The 25,810-nt window shown below is 29.7% G+C and overlaps 1 protein-coding gene across 2 annotated transcripts in view; it reads right to left on the bottom strand.

Moving 5' to 3' along the window:
• Positions 1-848: 848 nt before the first annotated feature.
• Positions 849-25,810, bottom strand: part of Spz3 (spaetzle 3) — a 38,116-nt gene continuing 13,154 nt past the window's right edge. Inside the window, exons 1-6 of one of the 2 annotated variants that reach the window (XM_029486129.1) lie at positions 17,728-18,446; positions 15,307-15,503; positions 5,878-6,002; positions 5,195-5,395; positions 3,351-3,476; positions 1,629-2,105 (exon numbers count right to left, since the gene is read on the bottom strand). In XM_029486129.1, the coding sequence (XP_029341989.1) occupies positions 1,931-2,105; positions 3,351-3,476; positions 5,195-5,395; positions 5,878-6,002; positions 15,307-15,503; positions 17,728-18,097 (1,194 nt within the window). In that variant the 5' untranslated portion in view covers positions 18,098-18,446 and the 3' untranslated portion in view covers positions 1,629-1,930. 2 annotated transcript variants of the gene reach the window in all.

Here is a 25,810-nt window from a genome sequence, read left to right as displayed (position 1 = left end):
AGCACTTTTTATATAGGAGGGAATCCCTGGAGGGATTGTCCTAGTTAAATTTAGATATAAGGAACAGGAAGATTGAAAGACGATTAGTGGAGAATGGAGATAGTGCCATTGTCTGTATATGTTCAACTCAATAAGTTTTATAACTGAATAGAAGTGTGCTTGTTACTTAAATACATCTATGTTCAAACTCTACAAGTACGAGGCTACGGTCAACCGACTTGTAACAGATTCGCAGTTAAGAAGTTATCTATGAGACAAATATTATGATGGTATCTCGCGCATTCTCGCGCGTTTTGACAAAAATTCAGAATGATAAAGCGTCCCGTGCGTTCCCCTTAAAAGTAATAGTAGGGGTACGCTAAAATGTCTGAAATATTAATTGGTGTACCTACTCCGTTATTCCCCTGCATGCACCCCCTAAGTCGAGCACTGTATAGACTTATAAAGATGTTCATAAGGCTATACTTCGCAGTTCAGACGCTTCAGTGCTTTTCTCTTCGTGCTTAGTTGTGATTTGTTTTTTCGGTCGATGCTTTCATGAGTCATCGTAACGGTAAGTCGGAAACTATCTGTCTACTGCAGATGTTTTGAACTTTTCAACGCGCATGCGTAGAACTGCCCGCGACAGCAACTCAGAAGGTCACACACATTTTTACTTGCTTCGTTTTTAATATTTCTGACTTTTGAAACAACTGAGTTGGTAGTTGGTACTGATGAAAGGTTTCAACAATGTTTTGCAAAACAAATGCCTTGTTAGTTGTTGACAATAAAAAAATGATCATGACACCATATACAAGTTGGGTATAAGACCAATGTGGCGGTTATATTTATTTAAAAGAAAAAACAGGTTTGGGACTATATTATTTGAGTAATTTTATTCAAAATGTTCACAGTTTATAAATAATAATTTGATTATTAAATATTATCAGTTTACAAAATATGATTCTCAATTCATATGTAATAATCGTAGGAGGGGTTTTTAATAGTAATTGCCAATAATATGTTTAGGCACTACAAGTTTGTTGACAAGAAAACGTAAAATTTCCAGAATGTAATTTTATATTTATATTTGATTGGTAATTATAACCAATTGATGTAGGTGACGTAGTATTGCGCAAATAGGGGGGGGGGGTTAGGGGCTAAGCTCCCAAAAATGTCCTAAATTTTGTTTTGAGTTTATTCAATATTATCAAAGTAAGGCTTTAGCGCCACCCCCCAAATCTCAAACTCTATTTTCACCTATGGTATCGCCTCTTCATCACTGTCTTTTTTTATTTTCAAATTGTATCTTCAACGGTTATCCTCCATAATTTGACACGGATAACCTGTTACTGGTCGTCTAATAACTGCTCCATAATCAATATCCAAATTAACCGTGTTATATGTCATAATTTTTTTGATCGTTACCAGTTTTACGGGCAACAAAGTACACGGGATCAGCTAGTAAACTATATATAAACTATAAAGAGATTTAAATTAGGTTAACCAGCTAATATGTATAAAGTAATCATTTATAATACCTATAATACCTATAATTTATGTTTATACAATATTATAGTTTCTATAGTGAAATTGGTATTTCATGAGTAGGTATAACCAACATATTTTAATATATTATCAAATACTTATTAAAATATTATAAATTTAAACGTTTATAATTTATTATTCATAAGAGGATTATTTCCAAGACCAAACACAAATATCTTAAACACGCGTGAGTGACAATATTACGCAGACGTACGTGGATAAGCATATTCTATTAAATAGGCACTGAATATATAAATATAAGTATACGAAATATTATAATATAAGCATAGGTATTAACTATTATTCCTATAAACAGTTATACTAAAGGATAATAAATATATATCTATATGTAATATTTATATAATATAATAAGTACAAAGTTGACATGCAATGATGATCTTCGCTAAACATTGTTCGGGGTTGCCGAATCGCATCGACACACACAGCAAGACGGGAACAAAAACCAATCCATGAATATCCCTTTGCAGTCATTGTCGGGATCGTACGCTAACAGCCTGTGCCATTTATACTTTTGTTCGCATCCACAGTCCCCCGAACAGCGTCCGGTCAGCGTCTTACTGTAAAAATAAAAATAATTTTTGTAATTTTTGCTCATGCTATGTTTAGTAAATTTACTAAGCACCGTAACATGGCTATGGGCTATGGTTAATGGTTGTCAATCGTAAATAATAGGAAAACGTAGGTACATATTAATATTATATTTAGGTAGGTATATAATATATATTATAGTAGGGTCTAGGAGATTATTTTAAAAATTAAAGGTATCCAAACACTAATATTATTCTCAAAAAGTATTCACGTTTTTGGGAATATTTTTTTTATATTCTTAAGTCATAAACTTAAGAAAACCACATTTTTGAAGAAAGAATGATATTTTATTTAAGTTGTTAATTTATCGAATATTCGAATGTCAGCCTACATTTTTAATTTCATATTCAAAAGCAGAGTGAACTAAAATATTTAATACATACGACTATATAAAAATTGAATTTTAAACGAGAGTTTAATTAGTTATAAGTTATACCTAACTATTTAAAGTTTAGATTAGCAAAGGGATATCTAATCCGAAAAATTTTGGTCCACTATTCCACTCATATATACTTATACTTTACTAATTAACTACTTACTTCTTATAAATTTGAATTTTATATTCTGAAATTCTCAGAAAATCATCAGCTTTGAAATAAAAATTAATGATTTTTCAAAAATGTTGTTTTCGACTTCAGAATTTCAAATTATTTACAACAATTTAGGTATTCTATGAGAAAATGGGTACCTATTTATCTTTTTAAAATAATCACATTATTTACAATACAGAATGGATCCACCTAGCTTTCAAAATATTTTTTTTAACAGAAAAATTTAAAAACACGATGGCCATTCTGTATACTAACCTATAGTAGGTATAGGTATATTATTATGAGAAAAGACTAAAAGAAATAGGTAGATTGTTTCATTGTAAGATGTTTATTTTTTCAGTCAAAAATTCCTCAAAATGTTTTTAATTTTAATTAATCGTTATAACACAATTTTGTTCTTTTCTAATCGATATTGATTTGTTAGTATTTTAAATTTCACATTACGAAGCAAACCGATTGAATATTGAATTAATAGTTAGAACTCGAGGTTTTAGAATCATTTCAAAGTTATAGATAAACATTAAACAGCAACACTGCAAACATTGTTGTAAAAAACACAACAATTCAATGAGCGAATAATAAGATCTACGTCAGAATATTTGTAGTCCGTTTGGTTTACATAAATTAGTTATTTTGTTTTGTGTTAAATTTTTATCGACTCACGTGCAGACTTCTTGATGAATAGCTTGTTCGAAGTGTTCGGTGTTAACGATCGCTCTGGTCTTACCCACGCTGTTTGAAGCCCAATACGGAGTGACCACTTCTACTTTAGATTCGCAAGAGTCTACCCTGCAAAATGAAACTCCAATATTAGTAATACGCACTAATACGTACTTACTTAAATCAATTGTATATTTGTATATATAAAGTAGAAGTTAATGTCCCCACGTTTTGAAAGTGATATAATTGACTTTATTATTAGCCTCTAAAATTAATCAGATATCCGAACGGCAATGAACACACTTGTGCAAGGAGTCTTAACTTCTTCAAAAATTCAAATGTTTTTCAACAAGACAATGACGTCATTATTTTATACAAACACGATATTTACTCTACTTATACGATTTCAAAAGTTATAAACTATAATATTACGTCTAATTGTCTAAATAATGTTTTAAGAATGTTTCACTTTTCTTGGAAACAAATACATTTTAAATGATTCTAATTAGGTAGGTAGACTTATCTTAAAGCATTTATATGGTTTGACCACTTTGACGTTTTAGAAAATTTATTAGATAAGACATTGCGTAATGAAATTATTATTTTATATTATATTATATGCATATAGATTATAGGTAGTACAAAATTGTTTGTATAAATTCTAAAATGGTTCTGTATATTCAGTAAGTAGAATACTGAGTAGATATAAAGGATCAACTATACTCAATTATGTTACCCCGTGGAATTTCATTAACACAATATTATTGTATCATAATAAATGTGGTTTTTATTATATTACTGGTACGAGGTGTCGAGGTACTGGTCAGTAAAAAATAAAAATAGACACCTTTTTAGTTTTTACAAGATATTAATGAATTAGTTATTATTTTGCTTAAAATTCTAACGTTAATTATTTTATTAAATAATATTAGTTATACTCTTATAAATGTATCATTAAAATTTATTATATATTTAGTTTTAAACAAAATTCGATACTTTTGTCTCGTAGGTACTCAGATTTTTTTTAATTTAATGGCAGTTTGTACCTACCTTAAAAGTGTAGCTCAGGATAAAATATGTCCTAGTGGACTTGCTCTAGGGCCTAGGGCTACCACTAGTTTTGATGGTAAGAAACCATTTACCTACTGAACGTTTTACACCTTGAAACTAGTAAAAATAACGAGTAAACAGTAAACAAAAACATATTATTTGCGGCTACCCATAATGTAGAAACGTTCCTAATTATATTTTTATGAACCACGAAGATATGACCATGTTACGAAAACAATTAATACAGTATGAAGCAATATTATAATATTATGTCGAGTTGTTGACGTTGGTGTAGGTCAGACGACCAGGTTGAGAATATCATTTTAGGGTAGGTACCTACTGCAGTTTTAAGAGCATCAGACAACGTTTATAGAGAATTCCCCATTAGGTATTTAGGTACATTAATTAATAACCACGGACTTCTGGTGTATATTATACTATATTACCATATGGGCCTTCGCGACACTCCCGGTTTCTGTTTATGTCAAGGGTTATTAGGTGTATACTTATGTCTTATTATATATGCACAGTCACAGTGGGCCAATGAATTTAATATCTGAATATCTGATGTATGTAGAAATGAGGTAGGCGGTGGTAATACCTATCTATCACTCAATGACTCATCGGCAGAAGTCAAGTACATAATATTTTTAATTCCTATAGTTACCTGTCTATACCTAATATAATATAAATTAGTATTGGTATAAAAAAAAATATGAGTACCTATTATAATGGTGCACATGTAATTATATTAGGTACTAATGTATTATACCGGTATATATAGTGACTACTAGTACCTTCCAGAGTCGGCAGGCTGGCCTCTGGTCGGAAGCTTATTCGGTTTCGATTGATTGTCCGAAAAACTAGAGTCCTGTCTTCTTTTCCGAGCTGTCGATCTTTTTGCCTTGGGGAATGGGCCGTTCTCCATCATTTCGAAATCGCCATACATTCGTTTCATGAGCGCTTTATTTTCATCGATAAATCTGTCGATTCGGTCTCTAAGTTTAACAAAAAAAATAAAAATAGTACAAAGATTTTACAATTATATACCCAGGAACTTTTGAAATCAAACGTTTTTAAATGTAAGCAAATTTATCGTTCGAATAACAATTTAGACCGTTTGCTCCGAGTTCTAATCTCTGTATTATACGTAGACTTAAATCACGGACACTGATGTCATAGTCCGTGACTCGCGAATATAGTAAAATTATGTGTTTATCTTTCGCGTTCAGCTATACCATGTCGAATAGCGATGTTATTTCAAGTATCCCGGACAGTATTGATTTATTGCAGAGGAGAGAAAAAAAAAAAGACAATCATTAATTGTAATATTCGTGTGCTTACAATAAAAAATATCTAATAATTCACTTGTTTAAAAATATGTCTATTATAGTATCCTTGAAAACATATTATATTTTATCACGGATACAATAATATATGTATACAAATCACGAGGGTAGTTTAGTTACTACTTACTTACACTGGGTAACTTTTTCCTGCTGTCGGACAAAACAATTGGTGATTTCTTTTAATACACGGAGTTCCACGAATCACATCTCCTCCAATTTCATATCCTAAGGCAAATGAAAGAGCAGTCCAAAATACCTGTACAAGTAAATATACGAAATGTCATTAAATCATTTTCGTCGTACGATTATTATTTTCTATTTTTTATCCAAACAATACAATAATAGATAATATAAAGTCTATACAAACGCGTATTCAAAAAAATAAAAAAATAATTAGACGCCTTGCTAAGTTAGCCCCCCCCCCTTTCCCCGATCCACTGCAAACCTATGTCAATATGTTACAACTAAAAGTAGTGTAGAAGAATCTATATTATACGCGTGTATCATATGGTGTTTATAAGCCATTTATATGTGTGGTATTAATTTTTATAATTAATTTTAATATTACGCGTAGGATTATCTGGCGGGAAAATATAGTTGTATCCTATATTGTGATATACTTATATGAGACTATATTATTATGTGTTAATAATTAGATATAGATTTAGGTTCGCGTGACGATGATGATTATACATATTTCTCCTTCCTTTTAGAATTTTTTTGAAATACAAACCTTCATAATATCATTATACTTATAATATAGTTATATGACTAATGAAATTGCTCAAATTATTGTTTGTACTATACATAGATATTTACTCGTACGCTATAATAATTAGGCTACATATAGATTCAAATGTTTTAATTTTTATTATTCATATTATCTAACAATCGGCGACAGTAAAATACTATAATGTATGAAGTATTTCTAACATAAAGATTGTAGGTAGGTACCTATATATGTTTTATATAAATTAATTGTATATGTTTAACGTATCTCATGTTAAAATTGATTTATAACAATTATTACATTTGTTGTTGCCCCTGCAAATAAGATAATAGTGATTTATAAATACGTATATGTAAAATATTATAATCATTAACTATACAAAATATAACCGTTTTACTAAAAAGTTTGTACCTATTACCTAATTACCAGATACTACATATACAATTATTATATTTAATTAATGTGGATTGCATTTATTTTGCTTATTTTAATTGATTGAATAACCATGAACGTATTTGTTTTAAAATTATAAATATTCAATCAAACATTTACCTATGAATTTATAATTATTTTCAGTATTTATCGAAATAAGAGGTGCAGTTGAATGTTAATTATCTATAAATTAAGGATAAATTGATAAATTCGTTTTAGATTCTGACTGGAATGTGTTGATTTTACAATGTGTGTTCTTTTAATTTTTAATTGTTGTGACTAAAGACTTTTTATAGTAGAAAAAATGCTCAACTTCGTTAGAGGTTTCTGGTAGACAGTAGAAACATGGATCCAGTTGGTACTATTAAAAGGTAAAAATTGAAAACTCTCAGTAGTTTTTAAATTGTGAAAAACGTAAAAAAACACAAACTTTTTCTAACATTATAATATTATAATTCACTATTAAAATAATTATTGGGAATTTTGATTACCTAAAAGTTAGATCATCTTCACTAAGAATCTTTTTTTTATCGCATACAATGATTTATCATTTAATTCAAATTTAGCACATCCACGACAGTGTCTACTTGCTCAATGACGAAGTACACTTGACTCCTATTGTACAATAGAACGGTTACCTACTTACCTCCCTTTTTTAAAAATTGTATAACCAGTTAGGTTATTCATATAATATTATAGGCTGTAGTATAAAGTCAATAGGGACTAGGGTATATCTATAGAGCTATGAACAATACACAGACACACAGTGAATACAATTTAAAATTATAATATTGATAGATAATTTGCTGACAAGTGAATATTTAACTTATAAATAATATAATATTACACTTGAAATAATTTTATATAGTTATATTATACGTAAAAAATAAAAGGAACAAAGGTCAAAGACTCAGTGTTAACTTTGGAAAGTACTTGGCTATCACAGCAAGATGCCTTAGATGTCTACATTGACCATAATAAATTGTTTTGAAAAGAAGATAATATACAAAAATAAGGTAATTTCAAATTTGTAGAAGACAGACACATCTATGTATATTGGTGGACTTAATATTAAAAAAAACCATACCACGCTACTCTATATTTTTCCTTTACAAGGAAAATGCATGAATCATAAATATGTTTATGTTTATTAGTTTTCATGACAACGAAAACCTTATCAAAAATCGGTCGTAAACAAAAAATATCGTATCCAGCCCAAAAAAATATTTATGTTAAAAAATAAAAGTAAACATACCTAGGTAGAGTGCTATTTGATATTTTTTAGTGCTGCACGGAAAAAAAATAAATCATTGATATGTTTTTGTAGGTTCGCGATAGGCTTTCTGGCTTTCAGAATTCGTAGTCATAATTACAAATTTTAAAAATTTAATTTATAAAGTGTTCTGTTGTAACTAATAAATTCGAACGAGTAAAAAGTAAAATGTAATCATATGGTTAAAATATATAAACATATAATTAAAAAATAAATAATCTTACAATCGAGGTTGCTAGGGTAACGTAATTGTATTAGGGACAACCTAGGCAACTGTAACGTGAAATAAATTGACGACGCGAAATTGGACAGAAAAAAATTTGTTGTACGCAGACCAAAAACGTATCTATGTTAATATTACATAAAAAAATATATATGTTATGCAAGGTTCCTACGTATCATTAAAGTCATACCTCTTTAGACTATTTTACCAAACACGTAAACATATTTTTGAGTCTTATAAAATTACTCTAGTAAATTACTATATTTCAAATATAGTAATATATTATAATATGTGTGCCTATTACATGTGCTAAATTAATTTTGGCAAGATTTCATAAACTGGAAGAATAATAACCAAGGAAGAAAATAACTCTAACTAAAACGAAAGGAAATCAGATTTTAATTTAAATAATAATCTATGTACATTGTACATATATAGGTACTCAAACAATATTCTTCGAGTTTCCCTGGCCCCCGGGGTTCCACGGAACTTTCAAAATCATAATCAACTTCAATATTAAACGTTGTTTTGTAATGATCGTTGTATTTTATGATTTTTTATTTTTTTTTTGGTTTAAATTTAACATTCTTGTTTTTTTGGGGCTCCTTAGGTTTTTAAATGTTTCCATGAACAATAGAACATAAATTGCGTTCTTATGTTTGTTTTATCTAATTAATCATAATCAAATAAACAAATATACTATATGATATTCGTTACCATACAAAATTTGTTGACTAGTATTAGTATATTTTAACGAGGTCATTATTATGTACATTAGATAAAAATGTAAATATAATTCGAGTTGAAAATATTGGAATGTTCACATAAAACACAGTGTGGTAATGCCATGCCGCTTTATCGAGGTTAAATAAATACCTTAGGTACTACCTATTAAATATCAATAAGTACCCGAAATAAATTGTATGGTCATTATATAGTTATAGGTGAAATCCATTAGTGCCTACTGCCTATCCATAGTAAGTTATACAGGTTAATAGTTTTATTATCACGTCTGCCACTACTCTGCTTGTCCGTCAAATAATAAAAATCTTTTTTCCGCAACTATAATAACTGTTTTGATCATGGAAAATATAATATAGATCAAAGAATAAAAATTTCGAATCAACTTTGTTTTTAAATAACTTTTAATCTTATACAATTTTAGATGTGTATTGTATATATACACCAGCATGTTAACGATTGTCAAACGTGGTAATAAAATATAAGTTCTTACACTATACTAAAAATGTTTATAAACTGTCCGAATAACTGTGTAAATTGAATTTCATATACCTAGTGTAAGAACTTACATTTTAATTTTATTACCACGTTTTCAATTTAGACAGTTATTTAGACAGTTTATAAACATTTTTAGGTTTGAAATTATATAATATACTTGGCCGGCTCACTCTGCTTGCCAATTTTCTCGTAATATGTTTTGTCTAATTGTCTATATTTATAAAATACTACAGCATGCTAGTCGGAATAAATTCTTATAGGTTCACATTGAAAAAACTGAAAAATAGTAATTTAAATAAATCAAAAATATTATGATAAAGGTATGTCTGTTAATTTTTATGGTAATATATAATATTATTTAAATTTTTTATATAAACATTATTTATCATAATATTGTTTGATATCAGTAGTTTTCCGATTCGTATTTCATTCTTTTGATATATTGAAATTAAATCTTCATTATGACAAAATTAATTTCCATTACAATACATATGTCATTTTGTGTGCATAATATTTTAAAGAAAAAAAATTGTAGGTATAAAATAGGTAGGTCATTACACTATAATGTTAAATATCAACGTAAATTAATTCACAAAATAGATATACACATCTATCATTTATAAGTGGCAAAAAAAAGAATGCCATTTTTTCTAATTTAGTGGAAAAGTGTATTTGTTAAAAATTATAAGGTAATTTTTTGAGGGAACCAGTGACACCAATCATAGCACCATATAAATAATAATAATAATAATATAAATAATGTAAGAAGAATATAAATCATTAATTTAACTTAACATTTGTATTGCTTTGTTTTGTACTGATTAAAATAAACAGGGCTTATAGTACTAAGGATTTTTCTTAAATGAGCTTACATTGTCGGTCAATTGAATATATTATGTAAAAGAGATAGCAGAGAGCTATAGTACTTGACACCGATCTGTAGACGATGACTAGTATTGACTAAAATGTAGTTAATTAGTTTTTGTCCATTGAATATGTTTATCTATATCATAAATCACTGTTTAAACCTTTTTCAATTTGTACATTTTAAAGTCAAATTTAAGGGGTAGATTAGAATACGTAGGTTTATAATGATAACTATATGATCTAACAAAGACGATCGTTGAAATGAGAGAAATAAATAGCAATCAATGCGAATATCCGAACAGAAAATTCTACAATAAACCACTCTCTATAAATAATATATCCATAAAGGCATGTGAAAAAACAAGTGGTCGGTATCAAATTCCCTTAATGAAACAATCCTGGATGAATTATCACGAATAATAAGTGAATAATATTGGTCGTAAGTATTTAGCACAGCGACCCAGCGTACCTACTGGCTATTAATGTCCCATCAAATAATTATAACAATAAAAATATATAAACTGCTTTATAATATTGAATATTGATAATGTAGGTACGTGAATTAAATTTAATTAACATAGTTATAACTAGGGATTATTAATATTTAAATATTAAAGTATTGACGACTGCTGTTTGGAGCACGTTTAGAAAATAAATTAAGTGAGGTTGTGTGTTTGTACAAATATTATACTACGATTTTGATTTGCGTCGGGCAGAAGGTAGACCAATGAGTCATTGGTGAGGCTGGATTTAATATTAAAATGAATTTACCTATGATCAAACTTAATGGTAAAAAGTAAGAATCATTATTTGTGTTTGTTTGTTGGATTTTTATAGTATTTTAAGTTATAAGTATAACTCACTAATGTCACTAGCCCTGGACTGTTTGGCTTTGGCTGTGGAATAACATTTAACAACCTGTGGAATTAATGTTTACGCATAAGCATAGTACATAATAATAAGAATTCTTTAGAATACTACTTTGGTTTGTTATTTGTAAGACGTCAACCAATAACAAAAAATATCAACAAAACTTTAAAATATGCAAAACATATTTTTCAAGTCGCATCTAGCTTTAAAATTAAGCAAAATATAATCCAAATTCGCTTTAGAATAAGCTCTGGTGTTATTATTTTATGAATAGAAAACGAAACAAGAATGACCAAAATACAATTTGTTCACAAACCGTAAATTGAAGAATTTTCTTCACTTTTTCCAATTTTTATTTTCATAATAAATTTAAAAAAACCCTTTATATAGTGCATATGTGTGTTAGTAGGGATATATTATTTATAGAGAGTGGTTTATAGAATTTTCACTGTTCGGATATTCGCATTGATTGCTATTTGTTTCTCTCATTTCAACGATCGTCTTTGTTAGATCATATAGTCATCATTATAAACCTACATATTATTTATACCTAGTCATTAGGTTCTATGACATTTGACATAATATAAGCCATTATTAGGTACATAGGTATACTAGTTATATTTTTTATCTGTATTCTTGAAACATTTACTTACTTATATATACGTATATAACATATGCCGAAATACAGCCTTTTAAAGTTTTTCTACATGGAGAATAGAGATCTTTAATAAATATTATACAATATATAGGTACATGTGTAAAAATATCGTAAATTCGTATTAAAAATTGTAATTTTTTTCTCTGGTGGTCAGGTTTTACCGTTAAATAATTATTACGTAACTTTCAGTAACATGCAATTGATGTAAGCTAATTGATTTACTTATTACTATGTGCACTATATGTGTAGGTATTAATTATAAACATTTGCACATACGTACCTATTTTATGTAGGTACGGTTGTTAGAAATGACGTAATTTAATATTCTTTTCTCCCTTTCTTTTCTAATACATATGTATTTAAAAAGGTTTTAGATTTCAGAGATTAAATGATTAAAAATAATAAATATATTTTTAAAGTAGGTAACTTTAAATTCCTTCAGTCTTAAATTAAAATGTTTTTTTCTCTGGCAATAAGTGTATTATAAACTATAATTGTTTTTAAACTTTTTCACGAGATCATATTATTTATTTATAGTACCTATTTAAAAAAAGAAAACAATCACCATTTAAATGTGATAAGCTTAATATTATATACTGTACATTGCTTAGAAATTACAATGTGTACAATGTACACGTGTACACGAGTTATGACTAAATGATTAGGCATGTAAAAACATTTGATAGGTTATATATTGAAATTGTATGGCCGTATGGGGTAGAATTTCGTGGAAATAATTATTAAGGAGTTTCGTAAATCATATTGTCACTTATTTTTTCTGTCACGTACCTAACAACAATAACAAGTGAACATTTAAATAATTTTAAAAATTCATTGATGACAAATAGGTAAAATATTTGAAACTTAAATACTCAGTCATAAGTCATAACTCATACATTTAATTGGAAATATTAATAATATTAATAACATGGTTACTTGCTATTATACCTGGTTACGTTATTTCAAACCTGAAAGCAAAATGGAATTTCAGAATAGTTTGAACGCTTTATTTTTAATAGGTATTAATCAAGCAAATTAAACAATAGTTTTAATAATCTGTAACATTCTTATAATAATATTATTTATTAGTTTCATAATTAATTTTTTCAGCCTAATATCAGATTAGGCACGCCATTTACGTATAATATTATGTTGTAGGTATATAATAAGTAAAAATTGATAATTATACTTTGGGTTCAATAATAACAAAATATGATTCCTTTTCTTAATTATATTATTTTACTATATAATTATTAAAAAAAAAATCGATAGGGAATTATTAATTATTTTTGTTAAGAATTGTATCAAGGCATAGATTACCAAAGATTGAAAGAAAAATTAAGTGTATAATATTATAGCATTGTTTTCGAGTTAATAGACAAATAAAACTATAAAAATTAAAACTTTTCTATCGTCGTCCATTATCCATTTTCATAATGCTATGTAGACATCTTACCAATCAATAAAAATGTCATTAGTCATTACTAATGGCTCATTACTAAATAGAGTATTACTATTAATTTATTACTATACAATGAAAATAATTAATTTTACAACACTACAAAGACTATACGTGATTTAGGGCACTTTGATTCGGATAATTTTACCAAATACTACCTAATTTTATTTATTAATAACCATTTAGTATAATATTTGGTGAATTTTTTTTATTAATCTTCGTATGTTTTCTTTTAATACAACTCGAAGATAGGATACGCTTTGTTTTTGTTTTAGTTAGGTCAAATCAAATTTATTGTATTTTTTCATTCAAAAATTTGAATACGCCTTATAGTTTTGGAAGTTATCCAGTGTCGTGAAACTGAATTTATACATACACACAGGTGTACCGCGTAGGTACCTACATATATGACACACATGAGTCGGAATTATAATAATTTATAAGTACAATTATAATAATACGTTTAGTGCAATGTTTAAATTAGATAAATGGCGCGTGGAACTCTACCTGGTGAATACATTATAATTGTGTCTGGACTACTTTCACTGTATTTTATGTGTTGTTATAAGAAAGATAGCCACAGTCCACGCGGCTGTATTTCCAAAACTGCCCAAAACATCATTTTAAAAACACGTTACCCCTGCCCCGTCGCGGACGTCCTTGCGCGATCATTATGCAATTTTGTCATGAACATTTCATGTAACTGTCACTCTGGTGTATTGGTAGGTATTTACGATGTTTATATTTTCTCAATATCCAGTAGCACAATTATTAGTGTTGAACTAGGTCATGATTACCATAGACTTATAATAATTATTATCAAAAGCGTAGACTGTAGAGCATCGTATTTAATAACAATATATGACTAGGTACATGAGTAATGACAAATTTCAATACGGAATACAGTATATTACCACTAAACGCCACTACGCCAGTTGAATGTATAATAATATTGAGTATTTATTATATTTTATTAAATCTATAATGGTTATCGTCTATATCACGGTTGTCAAAATGTCTTTGAAATAAAAAAAACCAGCTCTTTAAAATATTAAAATATGTTCTATCTATTAATTAACATTCCAATAACCCTGGAGGGGTCTAAAATTGGTATACAACGTCGATTAATTATAGTACGCGTGTCTACTATACATACCTACGTGTTATAGCTATTGTTTATTTTATTAATTGATTTAACGGGATGAAATAATAATTAAAAATATTTTAACGTTTATGTAAGTAAATCTATACGTTTTACGATTTATAAAAAAATTTATATATTTTGCTCTACGGTCCTATTTCAGAATTTTGAGTACAATCATATGTGAACCAAAGATATTTCAATACATAAAAGAAAACATTTCTAAGCATTGACTCGCGTCTTTTTCGTACTACAAAATAATTTTTTGAAACTAAAAAATTTTTATACGTAGGTAACGTGTGTAATAAATGTATTACGATATAATATATTTTTACCAACATAATTCGTTATTTGATATGTTTAGTTCAAGTTTATATACCTCCAATGAATTATCTTTTCGAAAATATATTATATAATTAATAATAGTTTATTGCGCCCACACAATAATATCATCCGTGTTATTATTTTGTAGGTACTATAATATTATAAACTCGTTGGGCTCAGTCCAATTCAATTACCTATGTGCATAATATGTTAGAGGCTTATAAAATATCTTTCTAGATCCACATATTTCCGTGCCTATAGTTATGTCCTAAATCTACGCCTACCTACGGGTTAGGTGCACAGCTGCTGCTGCAGGTGACAGATAAAACCAACAGCGCACTTACCGGTATCTGCAGCAAAGATCCGTTGCTCACTTTTTGGTAACCGTACAACGGCACGACCGGCACAGAACCATTTCTTAAAAATATAGGACCCTGGATAGGCGTCACTCCGCTGTGACTGTACGTTTCGTCGTAGTAATCTACTGGTTCCTCTTCTTCGTCGTCGTCGTAGTCCAGCACCGCGTGCAGCGAAGTCTTACCTAAGACACATAATATACATAAATATCATAATTTATAAGTATTATTTTATATGGTATTCGTCGTAAACTGCAGTAAAGCCGCATACGATTCGACTAGGTACCTACTTAATTATTGATTTAATGGGTTTTTCAGGGTTCCTCGATTTTGTAATCTGTATTAATCTTTATTCATACATTCCAAAAGAATGGATTGTACATTTGTTTATCCATATTTTATTACAATAATCATATCAGGAAATGAAATCACACATTTTTTGCTACGAGTTGGCGACCCGTTTAAATACAATACACTAATTATAAAAACCATCAAATCATAATGACTGTAATCATCTGTGCCTATACTTACATATTATAATGCGTATGGTTTACACTTAAAAGCGATAATAATCTGAGAAAAGATACATTTTCTCACACTTGATTAATATGTAAATATTGTTGTTGTAATATTTTACAGAAATTACACTATGCTTATACAATGATGTCGTTTAATCAATCTTGTTTTTGTGCTAGGTATCTTTTGACAAATAATTTCTGCGTTCATATAATAATATTATTATTATTATTTAAGATGACCAAATCAAAACAAGTTGTGCGGGATTACTAATAGGTACAATTTTAAAGTTTATATAACCTATAGAAGCTACACTATTTGAATGCGTGTTGTAATTATTGCAGATATCACATAATAATAAATAACTCGATCTCGATAATTCCTTACAATAGTGCCAAATGCACTAGTACAAATTTATTTTCAGAAAAAATTGATACACTGCAATTATAATGTAATTAGTATTGCGTGTTATTTATTTGTAATATGAAACTGTGTATCGTGAAAAGTTTAGTGCACAATTTAGTTTTAAAGCTCTCTTAAAAGCTAGTATATACCTCGAGTTATAAAAACCTTGAGGAATTCGATTCGTACACATTTCACACACAATTTAATCTACGTACATTTAGGTACCTACCTTTGAAAGTTTGAAGTCGCGAGTTAGAAATAAATTAACATTTTTCACAGTGCTCATAAACAGACACAGTCAAAAAACAGTTTACTTTTTTCAATATTGCTTCTAACACAATATTTTTTCTATTGCGTTTAGGTGGGAGGGTTAGGTCCTGTTACCCATCGATTGATGGTGTTAGGGGATGTGGGTGATCCTCCTCATCGGTACACAGTACACAATATGCTCGTATAAGATAACTGTAATGATTTATCCACTCAACGCAATTATAATAATATATGGTATATAGAATACTCTGATAAATAAATTCAAAGGTATATGCTCCATTATATTTTTTCTTACAAAATTCTCGAATAACTAAAATGTCTCATCGAATTTACTTTTTAAATTATTTGATCTTGCTTAACTCAGACATAATCTTATAAAAAACTTTCTGACAGCAAATTTCAGTAGGTACTAAATCGTCGATACCTATTATTTACTAAACATTTTAACACAATTATATTTATTTTATTTTCGTCCTATTCCTGGTGCAAAATTATATATTATGCTACTATAGTATCACCTTTTTTTTATATACCTATGACATTTTGTACAACTGAGTATTAAAGAGAGAGTAATATACGCTCGCTTACTATATATATAGGTACGTATTTAATGTCCTATACATATAATGTCACCTCTACCCACCTTCTATCTAAACTTAAAACTTACCTAACTATTTAAATACTTGATGGAAATCGGTGATTCAACTCGTTAAATATTTACACAACAATTATTTGTCTATATAAATATTGGCCACACACACGGTGAGAAAACCGGCAGTAATAACTGCTGACATCTGTGTATACATCGTCAATATAATCAGGAGAGTTAAATTTGAATACACTATAGGTACTATTTACCATAAATAAGATATACTTATTAATGATATAGTTATAATAGTAGCATTTTAAATATTGTTTTAGATCCCGATCTACGCGTAACTATACTGTAAAAGTATTATATTTTCACACGATAAATTTTTTTTACCCACCCACTCGCACATTGTTTAATTTTAATCAATATTAGGGAGTAGTCACATACGTGTTTTCGTACAAGTACCAACACATATCACTCCAGTAACCAGACCGTCATGGCCCAAAACGTACCCAATTTACTTAACCACCCTAATCTGTGACGTGATATTATATAAAACATCATCAATATAACAACAACAACAACAACAACAAAAACCATAAAGTTTTATCAATTTATATAGGTACCTCCGGGCACTCCGCCTTGGACTCTGGTGAACTGGACGGGCGGCTGTTGCGGAACGGGTTTCTTGCGGTTCGGCGGTTCTGGCGTGGTCATCGGCGGCCTGTTGGGCGATTCGTAGTACCTGGCCTGCTGTGGCGGCGGCACCGGCGACCCGTAATCCGCCGGGTGGTAGGCCACCGGCTGCTGGCCGGCGTTGTAGGCCACAGGCTGCTGGCCACCGTTGTAGGCGGCCTGGTGCGCGGCCACGGCCACGTTGCCGCCGTACATGGACTGAATGTGTTGTCCGTGGCCAGCGTGGTGGCTGTATGCCATCGGGTTGTACGCGGCGGCGGAGGCGGCGGCGCCGCTGAAGTTCTGATATGAACTGATCATGTTTCCGGTCGTCTCACGCGGTGCCGCCGTTTGATATCGCGGGCGTGCGGTAACCGCGGTATACGAACAATAATATTATAATACTATCGGTGGTGGCGGATTTCGCATGGTGGACGACGAAAGTTATAAAACGCAGTAATAACAGATGACAGCCGTTTCGGGATCGTCAATATTAAAAAAAAAAATACGACTATACGACGGCGACGACGACGATAAAATACCAACACGTACTATGTTTTATTCGGACGAGAGTGGCCCGTCTGTGGACAGAGCACCGCGCACGTCTGGACACGCCGAGCGAATGAATCAATGAAATGCGCGACGGCGACGCGCCACCACCTGTCGCGTGCGACGGCTCGTTCTCTTGGCGGCGACCACGCCATGGCGGAATTATGCAATAGGCGGCTGGACTTGGCGTGCGTGCCGCCGCCGTCTTATGGATAGGAGTCTGCATACATTAATATTATTGTATAGTTGTAGTGTGATCTAAGGTAGGAGCATGAACTATACCGTGGGTAGGAGTATGCAGAAGGACAGTGTGACCATTTTTTAAACTTTTTTTTGTTCTTGATTGTTTAAATCCGTTTTAATTTCACGTCAATAGCTCGCCCGTACCCGCACGTGGCCATGTCCAAGTTCAGTCACGATATTGTATTCTTATAATAGATCACAATAGACATTAGACATAATATATATATGTGGTGGCTATCGAGTATAGACTATAGGTATCTCTGCAAATAATGCATTTTTATTGATACCGGATTCATCGAAGTAATAAAATAGTAATACATAATACGTAGGTACTATAATAATCATACATCAACCGTTGTAATATATTTTGTATTGTAATATCACATTATATCGATATCTCTGCAATAGCCAATATAATTTACTGGAATTATAATATTTAACATTTTAATACATCGATTGTAACTCAAACCAACGAATTGAAAGATTAGACGTATTCTTAGTTTATTGGTATACAATTTTGAACTAAAATCTGGTTCATAAATCAAGATAATGTATAATTTATTCATTTATACCTACTATAAAATATAATAATATATAATATTATATAACTTATCACGATTTTATATTTGAGATATTTTATGTTTGCAGCCACAAACAGTTATTATGCTTCGCATAAGGTATATATCGTGTATTATATACTATGTATGTGTATGTAATATAATGTTAGTCGTCTGTGCAAATTTTCGGGATAAACCCATTGAACGATTGCAAGCCTGACCGAATATTGATCATTCCGGAGTCCGGACGGCGTACAGTTCAAAATGCATGTACAATACGTGCGAGTTTTTATAATTAAAATCACTGTCATCGAAATATACATCATATACGTCATATTCAAGGTGTAACAGAAAGACCTGACAAATGTAATAACTTTTGTTAAAATTATTTTTTTGTGTATAATTTATAGACATTCGCACAACAAGACAGTGTGGTATAGGTATAATTTCTTAATTCTGAAAATAAAAAATATACATTTTACTAATTTTTTTTTTATAAAATTCAAAATAGCATATTTGTAAACTTAATTAAGAAAAAAAATAAGTGAATGTCGCTCTTCTGTACAGTAGGTTACTAGTGGGTCAATGTATAATGGATTGTATTAAACTTGAATTCAATGATATATAATATCATTGTGTAAGAAAAACGATCTGTGCAGAGACGGTTTGTCAGTTTGGATTTTTTATATTGCTACTATTTATTATAGCCTGTAAGTTGACTTAATATTATAATATTATAATTTTTTATCCGTTGCTGTGGTGGTAAATAAAGCGTTAGAAATTAAAATCCCTGCATTTTTAGCGGTTTTTCATAATTTAACGGTAGTTTTTCCCGTGGTATTGAGAAAATCAAAAAATGACCTCTCTATAAGTACCATCTTGATAAAATTTGATAAAAGATAAGGTACTATATGTTGAAATCGAAGCATTCCTTCTGGTAGAAATATTGTATACAGGATAAAAATAAAAATATAAATACATACTTTAAACTTAAAAAAAATAAACACTATTGTGAAATCACTAGCTTCCTCGCTCCGCTCAGAACATAAAATATATTTATGTTAAAAACGTTTATTTAAGTCAAGTTGTTTATTTTTTAAATTTTTAAAAATATTAAAATTTTTTGTGTGAATTAATTTGAATCTTAATAACTTATTTCTAATTATTGTTTTGGGAATTCTCAAACATAAGTATATCAGAAATCTTACATAATTTATTATCCATATCATTTCTATAATATTCCATTCGTGTATAACTTTTATCAATTTTTAATTTTCATTTGTCAGGTCTTTCTGTACACCTTGTATAGTATATTATATTATATTACTCATACTATTGTAGAGAGCCCGCACGTTCGCCAAAAATAACAAGGGCGTCGTGTGTATACCTCCTAATACATTTTTGTGCGAGGGACATTTTAGCTGATTTTATCTATTCCGCGCGTGGAGTGAAGAAATAATATAATACCAATTTTATAATAATAATAATAATAATAATAATATTATAATACGCTACACATAATATAATCGTTATGGTTTTGCTTTATGGCGTGTCCCCGAAGGACACAGCTTGCATACCTATACTTAGTCTCTACGGGCCTTTTTCGCCAACAACCGGTTCCCTAATTTACACATAGTCCTTTCCACCAAAAGCGAAAAAGATACGATTCCCGGTTCCGCCGAAATGTATCTGCACCCTTTAAATCTGCCACTGGAGATGGCTAATCCAATAGGTATTAGATATATCTAATCCTATATTTTTGAACTATATATGTTCTAATCATTATAATTATTATTATAATTACTAAATATTGCTTATCACATTTTCATAATAATTTAATATTTTAGAATGTCCTAAAATATAAGTATATTTTGGGGCAAGGTTGGGAAATCACCTATAATATTATTTTTCTATTTTTTTGACAAATATCTCGTTTCAGTTTATATTTCCGTTATCGACAATTAATCGCTGTATACTACTCTTCAGTCTTTGCGATTATTTACAGATTTCAAACCACTTTTCTTTATTAGTTATTTTCATGTTACATTAGTGTTATATATCACACGACTTGCTTAAAAATTGAAATCATTGGTTTCTAAACTTTTTTGGGCGAACACGGGTATCGTACCTTTTTTGTTTTTGGTGGAAAGAAGCCGAAGCAGAAACAGTCGATATTATTTTGACTGAAACTTTTAACACGGCTGTCTTAACCAGTCTTGCCTTGATTTGCGATTTGATGTTTTCCATATCAGAGAGCCTCAGAAAAAAACAATTCTAACGACCACTTATTATAGTATAACTATATATAGCTATAGCTGTTAACCCAACTTTGCCTGGTAAAAAATGAAAAAATATAAAATATGGTGCGTCGGTGCAACTTATTTAGGTGTATTTCGGTCTTGGTGTACATTTTGTTAATTAATACTACCGAGATGGGCAGTGGTGGATCAAGATTTTTTTTTTTTTTTTTTTGGGGGGGGGCATCGTCTTTTTTCAAGTTTCACGACATAAATATTTAAAACGACCCAATTTATTAACTTAGATGCTAATTGGAGAGAGGGGGGTTCCGGGCGTCTCTGCACCCTTTAAGTCCGCCACTGGAGATGGATAATCCTATATTTTTGAATGTGGTTAAAACTAATTTTACACTTTTCTTATATATCTAAGAACAATCCCTGAAAAGCTAGTCAAATTTGATCGAGTAGTCTTTGAGTATATAAGCTTCAAACAAACATTTATTTATATTTATATTGATTATATAAAAGCTCCTTTTATTTCTGAACCTTATAATATATTACTAGCTGTCCCGCTTAGCGTAGCCCGTGCAAATGATTAATTTTTTTAAACTTCTGTATAGAAACGCGCCTCATATTATGTACCTTCGAACGATGTCAAGGAGCCCGATCTTCTTTTGGGTGATAAAATGTAAATAATTAAAAACACAGTTGGCTGCACTGCTGAGTCGAGCACATGCACTTTATGTTGAAAAGAGACAACGTTATCAGTAAAATTGTTGTGGGAAAGAGAGGTCCAACCAGTACTATTTTGTGCGGCAGATTCTTATAGTATATATAATATATAAAAACCTTATAGGAAAATTAAAAATTATTCGATTTTCGCGAGCCAAGACGATATTCAAGTGTAAGACTCTCTATAGCAACCTATAGACGTGAGGCATTAGCACAATAGCACCTAATAAGTAATACTCCCTGAGTATCAAAGAATATGTAATATGTATGCTGTAAAATTTGGTGTCAATTGGTTGGAGTTTCTGAGATTACTGTAAACCAACAAACGTACAATCGTTTTTATATATAAATAGTACCTAGGTAATAAGTATATAAATAATATATTATATTATGGCTTACTGTTTATATTTTCATGATTCCGGTTGTAAATAAATCTATAATCTATTTTTTATAGCTCTACGGCTTCGTACAGAAATCTGTAATCTATAATAATTGACTACATGCTTCGAAAACCTATAAGCTGCATATATGAACACAACACCTTCGACCAGAATATTGTTAATTAAGTATAGAAATCAGACATTAGTATAGTATTTTGGTTTTAAAAAGATAAAATTCTAGCAGTATACATTATTCAAGTAGACAGTGCAAACTGTAGCAGTTGTACTTACGGGATTAATTTTGACAAGGAAAAACATGAAGTGGGACTTTGTTTTAATTCTTAAAAGGTGATCAACGGGCCATTTGTTTTCTCTCTCTGGGCCCATATACATTTATGTTTAGCCGAACCAAGCACGTGTTGCTACTTTTAATATTAGAGTAAATTCCACTAGTATCAACATTTAAGCTAAGGAAATTACCTGTGTTCCAGGTCCCTTACGTTGGCTTTCTTACGATATTTTATACAATTTATTAGTATTTTTAAACCGTAATAATATACACGCTCATATCTTACATAACAGGGACACAGGCCTTAACTTAAAGTTTGATGATAGGTGAGTTCAGTCTAATATTAAAAGTAATAACACAGACTTTATTCTGCTAAATGCAAATTTGCTATGTTGCGCGTGGGTGAGAGCGAGAAAACAAAAAGTGCGATGACTTCTCTTGAGAAATATCAAATTATAACTAAATTTGTTTTGAACTTGTATCCCGAAAAACTCATCATGTTTATTGTAAGAAATCTAAATTTAGAAGGGTGCGTCATTTATATTTTTTAATAAAATTTCATTTACATATTATGATTATGATGTATTTTATTGGAATGCGCGATATTGAAATATGTGTGCGCGTATATTTCGAAGTTTATAATAACATATTATATCGTTCAGTGCGTAAGCGGATACGGGTGAATAATCAGAGCAAGGTGAATTTGTATATTTTTAAGGAAGTGTTGGTGCGTCGTAGTGCCATACCACAGGTCGAAAACCTTGAAACTGACGCAATTTATTAGTGAATATGCCAGTAGCTAAATCGAAAGTTTTTAATAGGAAGTGCGTTAGTTCACGTATGGTGTAACAAAACAAATAGCTGGGTGTGGTATTGTTAAACGTTCACGAGGAACTCATAAAACACTAAGTTTTGTACTTGTCATGTGGTATAGATATACATACAAGCGTACAGGTATTTTATAAGCTACTTATAGAGGGTGGTTTTTAAAAGCAAATACAAATGGTATGTTACCTATTAGATGTAGGTATATTATATTGATTAATATAATATATACTGACAAGTTTGTTTTTGTATGAATATTAAATATTATATTTTATATACTTATTAATATACGAAGTATAATATATATTATATGAATATTAATAATTACGTTTACACCTATACGCTCATTTAAATTTAATCGTGCGTAGATTTTAATTTCGGTGCGTTCGTTGAATGATATAGATATTAATACATAATATATGAAAAATGGACAAACGATTATGTTATTTATATACAATATACATAGCCACATAGTGTCTTCAGTTTACCTACGTGTTTCAAGTATATGCGCAGGCATGTATTAAGTATAATATGCGTGTAGCGTATGCCTTAGGCAGTATTATATTTTTCAACTGATTAAAAGATTAAAGAGTAGATAATTTGAAATTTTTTAACGAGTTTTGATTTTAACGTGTAAACCTTGTGATATTTTATGTCAAATACTCAAATAACAATGTGTTAAGTGCCCATTAACATATTTTCATCAGAACAACGTTTTAAAAATGAAATAATTTTCTCGTGCTAATAATGATTATAATTACTATGTGCATTGTGCAGTATTAATATAAAATAAGTTTTTACATTTAATTAATGGTAAATAATGAATAATATTGGTACTTGAATGTTTACTTAAAAGTACTTGGTACTTTGATGGGAAGATCTGGTTAAAAAAGATGTAAGTACCTTAGGTGGAGGATCAGATTGGAAAGAACGAGCATCCGACAGGGATGGCTGAAGGGAGAGGTGTTTGACGAGATGGTCCTAGCGGCCGTTTTACCCAAAGAAGAAGAATTATAGACAGATACACACTTTTTATATCTAAATACATTTACTTTGAAATCTAAAAATCTAACTTAATTGTTTTGAGTTATAAATATTAATTAGGTGTAACCGCAGTCCACAGATTTGATGTAAATGTTAATTAACTACCTATCACCTATGTACATATCAATGCTTAATTCTTATAAAACCTATACCTAATATGAAACCTTGACTAGTTAAGTATACACTATATGATAATAAAATCAGATAAAAATATAAAATTCATCATTATTTTAAAAAGAAAAAGGTGTACAAGTGGATATACCGCTCTGCTGTACAATATAGTAAAAAATGATTTTTTTCAAAAATTGGTTTTGCATAAATATTACCACTTTTGCTATAGGCTAACACAACGTCTCCATTTAGAATCGTTTTTTGTATACAATGATTTATAATTGAATTAAAGTATAACACATCCATTACAAAGACATGCTCGACAACTACTTTACACCAGAGTGGTACCCACTTGTCCACTTCTTTTTTTTTAGTATTTGAAATCAACATAACTAATGTATTTAATTTTTAATTTTAAACGAGAGACTTAAACGGTGGACCGGTGGTTTATACATTTTCGTATTTAGGAGATTATCATAGTTTTTAACGGAAATAAAACGTTTATTTTAAATTATTGTTAGAATTATTATAGGTATACTTGCATACCACTTAATGTGTATATAATTCTTATTAAGTTATTACCGATTTCAATAGAAAAAAGTAAATCTAATTTGTATGTGTTAAAATAAGTACCTATTAATGGATGGAATTTAATTTTTATTCAAAGTACGAATTTTGTTAGTATTCATAAAAAATCTAATACGTAATCTCAAAAGATTGAAAATTTAATCAAAGATCTCACATAGATATTTACTGTATATAGTAATTTAAAAATATTGAAAATATATGGGCATAGCACGATTTTTTCTATAAGCGCTTTAACACAAAATTTTAACAAAATTCGTCAAAATTACAAAAATGTGCATATTATCTTGTACCTAATTAAAATGTATAAAATGTTAAATTTGTATAGCTAAATCTCCAAAATTAAATACAAGGTTTCTCATAAGTATAGCTCTCACTCAAACCTACAATTAAAAAAAAAATAAAATCACAAACATTTTCTTTTACTGACATTCGGAGTTTAAAACTTAACAATTATTTTAATCATGATACCTAATAAGTAA

Source organism: Acyrthosiphon pisum, chromosome A1 (genome assembly GCF_005508785.2).
Source record: "Acyrthosiphon pisum isolate AL4f chromosome A1, pea_aphid_22Mar2018_4r6ur, whole genome shotgun sequence".
Classification (NCBI taxonomy): Eukaryota; Metazoa; Arthropoda; class Insecta; order Hemiptera; family Aphididae; genus Acyrthosiphon; species Acyrthosiphon pisum.
Note: the sequence above shows the minus strand (reverse complement) of the source record. Positions and strands in the feature narration are given on the sequence as shown.